The sequence below is a fragment of the Macaca mulatta genome, chromosome 17 (genome assembly GCF_049350105.2).
Source record: "Macaca mulatta isolate MMU2019108-1 chromosome 17, T2T-MMU8v2.0, whole genome shotgun sequence".
Lineage (NCBI taxonomy): Eukaryota > Metazoa > Chordata > Mammalia > Primates > Cercopithecidae > Macaca > Macaca mulatta.
The window spans coordinates 1,473,645-1,479,810 of record NC_133422.1 but is presented as its reverse complement, the minus strand read 5'-3'; the positions used below and the strand labels follow the sequence as shown (position 1 = coordinate 1,479,810).

General features: G+C 48.5%; 1 protein-coding gene across 5 annotated transcripts in view; it reads right to left on the bottom strand.

The window, feature by feature from the left end:
- Nucleotides 1-393: 393 nt before the first annotated feature.
- Nucleotides 394-6,166, bottom strand: part of CRYL1 (crystallin lambda 1) — a 139,335-nt gene continuing 133,562 nt past the window's right edge. For 4 of the 5 annotated variants that reach the window (XM_077973599.1, XM_077973598.1, XM_015120672.3 and 1 more), the window contains 2 exons: nt 1,344-1,450; nt 394-963 (listed from right to left, as the gene is read on the bottom strand). In XM_077973599.1, the coding sequence (XP_077829725.1) occupies nt 850-963; nt 1,344-1,450 (221 nt within the window). In that variant the 3' untranslated portion in view covers nt 394-849. 5 annotated transcript variants of the gene reach the window in all.

Genomic DNA, 6,166 nt, shown 5'->3' with positions numbered 1-6,166 from the left:
ACAGGTACTTTAGTGTAGAACTTTGGTGCCTTTAATTTGCTAGAGACATGGGGTGTCTAAGGGCTGGGCAGTCAGTGGTGTTTCAAAAACATCATCTGATCATACAGCCTCAGGACACTGGAAGCTACTCTGGGAAAAGCACACATTGCTGGATGTCTGCTGAGAGATGGACGAAGGGCCTGGGAAAAAGTATCTGCTTATGACTTATTCATCGTGGTCACCCTTAAATACGCCCGTCATCAGGATCAAATGCTGTCTGCTGAGTGACGGACAGAGGGCCTGGAAAAAAGTATCTGCTTATGACTTATTCGTCGTGGTCACCCTAAAATACGCCGGTCACAGGATCAAATGCTGTGTTTCTCAGAAAAAAAGTGAGAAGAAAAAAGACATCTGTAAGGAATCAAAAACGTTTATTCAGAATAAGCGTTAGCAAAACGAAGGGAGGTGCCTCATAAAGGCAGGGCCGCAGAGTACTCAGAAAGGGATTAGAAAATAATTACAAAAATATTTTGCCACATATTAACATGAAACTACAATCACTGGCTGTAAAATATAGTCATACGTAATCAAGCTGAAAAGAAAAAGTGAAAATCTCCAGGTTATCTGCCCAGGTGGCAGGAAATCGACAGCCCCGAGAACGCCAAGTGCTGCTGTGCCGCCAGGCCCAGGGCTATGACCCAAAGCGACGGGCAGACCACCGGCCTGCACCACCGCACTCGGGCTGCACACAAGACAGCCAGCTTAGGATCTCCGTGGGCTGCTCCCTGTGTCACAGAGGGCTGATGAAGAGCTCCAGGGTTCCCAAACAGGGCCTCCAATGAGAGGAGTGGCAGCTGCATTACAAGAAATTCACTGGGGCTGCACCTGACTCTTCAACTTGGCAAGTCTCATGAGGCACTCGTCCCTCCACTGCCTCCTGGCAGCCAAGTGCTCTGGGTCATCAGGGACCTTCACGCACATGTCCTGCGAGAAGGAGAAGGAAAAAAAGGACAATAAAGAGGAAATAATTTACCAGGAGTGTAATTATCGCTCTTGTTTATGCAAACTGTGCAGAAACTGCTTTGAAAGCAAAAGCAGTAAACCCTCAGTGAACGGCAGCTTTCCAAATCTTGAAAGACCTCAGTCCCTCAGAGAGAAGTCACAGTGAGCTACCAGTTTACTGGTCACCCTGTCCTTAAGGTGTCCTGGTGACATGATGGAAGCACGAACAAAGTTATGAATGAGGAAACACTGAGATCAAGGGCCAAGATTCCAGCTGCAGATGCACGCCCACCCACCGCAGAGGTGAGGGGCGGCAAGTGCTGCAGGTGGCCGACATGCTTCTCCACAGTGAGTCTACGCACCTGGTTAACCTTCTCAGCGGTGGCCCTGGAAAACTCTGGAATGGGTCCAAAAGTCTTTAGGACATGTTTCATGCCTTCGCTGTATCTGTCGCAGTAGCTTAACATACCTGGAATTGCATGAAGACAAGAATCCGCAATCTCAGAAAAAACATTCTTTTTTTTTTTTTTTGAGACGGAGTCTCACGCTGTTGCCCAGGCTGGAGTGCAGTGGCGCGATCTCGGCTCACTGCAAGCTCCGCCTCCCAGGTTCCCACCATTCTCCTGCCTCAGCCTCCTGAGTAGCTGGGACTACAGGCGCCCGCCACCGCGCCCGGCTAATTTTTTGTATTTTTAGTAGAGACGGGGTTTCACTGTGGTCTCGATCTCCTGACCTTGTGATCCGCCCGCCTAAAAACATTCTTAAACTCAGAAATGCGTTCAGAGAGTTTTACCCTGGGGTCAGATAAGCTATATTCCTCCCTCCCTGTGAAGACAAGACAGAGCTGGGGAATGTGTATGGGCCTGCTGGCACCGGAGAAACAACCCTCCCCATTACCCACTGCCCACACTGGCTCCTGGGTGTTCGAATGTCAAAAAGTGCTGGGCCTAGCTGGGCATGGTAGCTCATGCCTGTAATCCTAGCACTTTGGGAGGCCAAGGAGGGTAGATCACCTGAGGCTGGGAGTTCAAGACCAGCCTAGCCAACATGGTAAAACCCTGTCTCTACTAAACACACCAAAAAATCAGCCAGGTGGCATGGCTGGTGCCTGTAATCTCAGCTACTTGGGAGGCTGAGGCAGGAGAATTGCTTGAACCTGGGAAGCAGAGGTTGCAGTGGGCTGAGATCACGCCACTGTACTCCAGCCTGGGCAACAGAGTGAGACTCCATCTCAAAAAAAAAAAAAAAAAGTGCCAGGTCCCTCAGACCTCGCATGCCACCTCTGCTGGTGCATCTCACGATCTCACGGGACACTCCGGTTGGCCCGCGTTCACACACGGATTTGTTGGCTACCCCAGTAAGTCCTAATGTCACCAAAAGTGTTTCCTCCAGCCATGTACGGGGTTATTTGTGTACAACGCTTAAACGCATTTTCCAAGAATTAAAGATGTCAGATCTCAGGTAAACCCATCACTTATCTCACTGTTAGGCCACAGATCTGTTAGCACTGAGCTGCGGTGAGCCGAGATAGCATCTCCGCACTCCAACCTGGTGTGACAGAGTGAGACCCCACTGTACTGGGTACCGTCAAGGCTGCAGGTACTTGAAGCACTGGCTGGAGAGCTCATGTTGGCTTGTGCCCTGCTGGTTTGGGTGGATGGAGCCAGGCGCTCGGCTGCACAAGCCCCCATGCACGCTCCCCACGCTCCTGCTGCTCCCCAGCCTTGGGGAGCCATGATTTCTCAGATTCTAAGGAGAGGGCCCTGGGACTTTGGTGAAGAGACTTATCCTGGAGGGAGAGGGAGGGAGCCGCACGGGTTAGGCTGACTGCGCAAGAATGGGGTGCGCCCAGGGGAAAGCGCAGGCCAGTCACGGCCCCCACCCGGCACCAGCCTGCCCCGACCCGCCGGGCCAAGCAGACTCACTCTCCCTCACATTCCTTCCCTCCCTGCTGCCGGGAGGCGAATGCGCCGGTGCCGGCCTGTGCTTAGCAAGTCAAGTCAGAAGCCCGGGCCAGGATCCTGGAAAGGGAGGAGGCGGCGTTTCTGGTTCTGGGCGCCATGGAGGACACAGCCTGGGCTACTGCCGCCACCCTGACCGTTTCCCACATCTTTCAGACCCTTAAAGGCTCAGCAACTGGTCAGTCTGCCTACAACGGTAACACGGGGACCAAGGAAGCCGCAGAACGTGCAGCGCCTGCCCCAGCTCAGCTTCCCACTCCCCACAAAAACTGTGGATGATCAACTTAAAATACGAACCGTCAGTACTAGATACGCTCAAAAAGCAAAAAATAAACAAACAAACATCAGCTTTGGGGTTTAGTTTTGATTGACCTATGCTGATGTGAAAGCCTAAAATCACTGGGTTGCAATTTATTTGCTTCAAATAGTTCTTCTCTCTCAGTGTGCTAAAATTTCCCCCAAAATGGTTCTGAATGCTGAACGACTCAAACACACCAACTTTTCTGACATGCGCACCTGAAAGTAACGGATGGGTGCTCTGTTTGTAAAAGAAGGGGTTTCATCTCATTTAACCTGTGCTGATTTGGCAGCGCAGAATTCTGGAAGGCTCTTGAGCTTTCCAGCACTGCACAGGTACTGGAGGTGGCCTAGCGTTTCTGGAGAACAGAAAACAACCTACACATTTATTTCATTTGGGAAATTATTTACTTCACTTTTGCTAGTTGTTTATGTATTAAAACGAAAGGAGATAAATCTAGACAGAAATACAGTTTATTCTTTCCTTTTGGGGTGAGGGGCAGAGACACAAGAATCAAGTTGAAAATATATTAAATTAGAAGAAAATGGGAAGAGTGGCTGTGGCTGCATATCCCCACCTTGCAGGCAGGCAGGTGCCCTCACAAGACCCCTCAGCAGCCGGTTCCATCTCCCTCTCCTACCAGAGCAGCAACAGGCCAGGGGTTCAGTTCACGCAGCACTTGCCCTCTGGAACATTCTCTGAGCAAGTGTTTATCTCCCCCTGTCCTGTGAAACCATTTGAATCTCCCAGGAGCTTTCTAGAACTTTCTTTCCTTCTGCTTTTGTAAAGTTTTAAAGGGACATCTATTTCTACAAAACAGAATAAAGCATTTTATTCTAATGCTTTATTCTGGAATAAAGCTGGAACTCATGATAGTGCAATTCATACTTTTCCCCATTTTTATTCAGGAAACCCTTTGAAATGTCAGTCTTAGTGATATAAAAACTTTTTGTAACATGCTGTTGGGACGAAGAGCCCTCACTGTCTGTGACAAAGTTCAGGTTCCCACAGCACGTGCTCACCATGAGACGGGTGCAGCCTCCAAGGGCAGGAGTTCGCCGTGACTTAGACTCACGACCTGCACCTGCCTGATTATTTACAACAATGTTCCAGTAAACTTATGACTGTGATTGTTCTTTGCAACTCCCCCCCTTCCATTTTAGGGAGGTATAATTTATTTTCAACAATTATTTTGGTTTCTCTACACCATAAGAGGGGAATTGGGTGTAAATTACTCTAAAATGCCAATTTCTTTGGAAATAGGAAAAGCACAACATAGCCCACATCACTTTTGATCCCCCTGGTCTGCCCTTCCCCATGATTTCCATCGAATCCAGCCTCCCCTGTATTTTTTCTTCTATGCTTCCATGCCCTCTGTCCTTCTGAGTTCTAATTCTTCCAAAATCCTTGTACAGCTTGGCTTTTTAGAAGATTCTGAACCTAATTTCTTAAGAGATGCTTATGCAGAAAAAGAAAAAAGGTAGAAAAAAGAATTGATTCTCGTGAGATTGGATGTAGCTTAACTTGCTGCTTTCTAACTTGGGAGCCTTGGGCTGTGGGCCTCTGAGGAACAGTGGGTTTGAGTGAGTGCCCAGGTGCACAGGCAGGAATCCTTTCTGTTCCCATGTATGGAGCAGGCACCAGAGGAGGCCCTGACCCCAGCCCGAGGCCACAGCCACTAGGAGGGATTCCAGACATCAGCTCCTTGGAGAGCCCTGATTGCCACCCATACCGGGGAAGTCCGGCTTTCCTTCACACAGCTGGGAACCCGTACCTATGTGAATCACCTGCTTTTTGGAGACAGGGTTTCACAGAACTCATTAAGGAAGATCAAAAATGCCTCAAAGCACAGAGCGACATTATCTCATTCCTCCTCTCAGGATCAAATTCCCACCTGAGTGAGGACTTGCCCAGGGTAGGGGAGGCAGAACTGACCTGGGCCCCTCACCTTACCTCACCAAGTCCCCGCCCATCGGCTCACCTTCTTCCACTGGCTGGCAAATAATCACTTCCCGTCAATCAACCAAACCCACTAGCCACCAGGCATCTCAGTTTTAACAAAGGCAAGTGTCTACACAGGAGAGGAAATCTGTGAGGCAAAATGGTAAATAAACATCCACTTCCCCTGGAGGTGATTTCCATGCTGCCAGATTCTGAGATGTCCTCATTTCAAGTGGAACAAAACGCAGGAGGAACCCAAACAGCCCCAGGGACAAGACAGAGCAGTTCGTCTCTCTACTGACCTGTGAGTCTAAAGCTTAGCAAAGAAATAAACCCGGCTGGGAAACTCTAGGTACCTGGCTCTAGAGGCTTCTCCACGCCACAGCAAAAATCCTAATCTGTATTTATTCCTCTCTCTGCACTTGTGAATCTTTTTGGAAGAATTTTAAAAACTAAAAATAAAACAACAACAACAAAAAAAACTAGAAAAGTAGTACATGAAACAAACAAGACAAAACTCTGTTTGAATACAACATTTATTAAGGACTTAATAGGTGCCAGCAATCCAGCTAAGAGCTTCCATCTGGTTTGATTCTCACACCACCCTGAGGAAGCAGTTACTGTTGTCCCCATTTCACAGATGGGGAAACTGAGACGCAGTGAACTTAAGTCACTTGCCCAAGGTTATACAGCCAGTAGGCTGGAAAGCCAGGGTAAGGAGTTGGCCCACTGGCTCCACAGGCCAGAACCACCATTCTGAGGGCACGTCCTTCAAGGGTGTTGTTTGTAAAAGGAGCCAAAAGGCAATGGCGCGCTGGCCTCCTGTTTCTCAGACACTATTTCATTAGATTAAAAATAAATCCTAAAATATTTGCACTAGTTCTAGATAAATGGTAGCTTTTCAGGCTAATAAATATCCTTAACCTGAGATGCTGGCTTTATGAAAACAGTATCAGAAGAGAAGAAAAATTCTCCCAACTCCAAT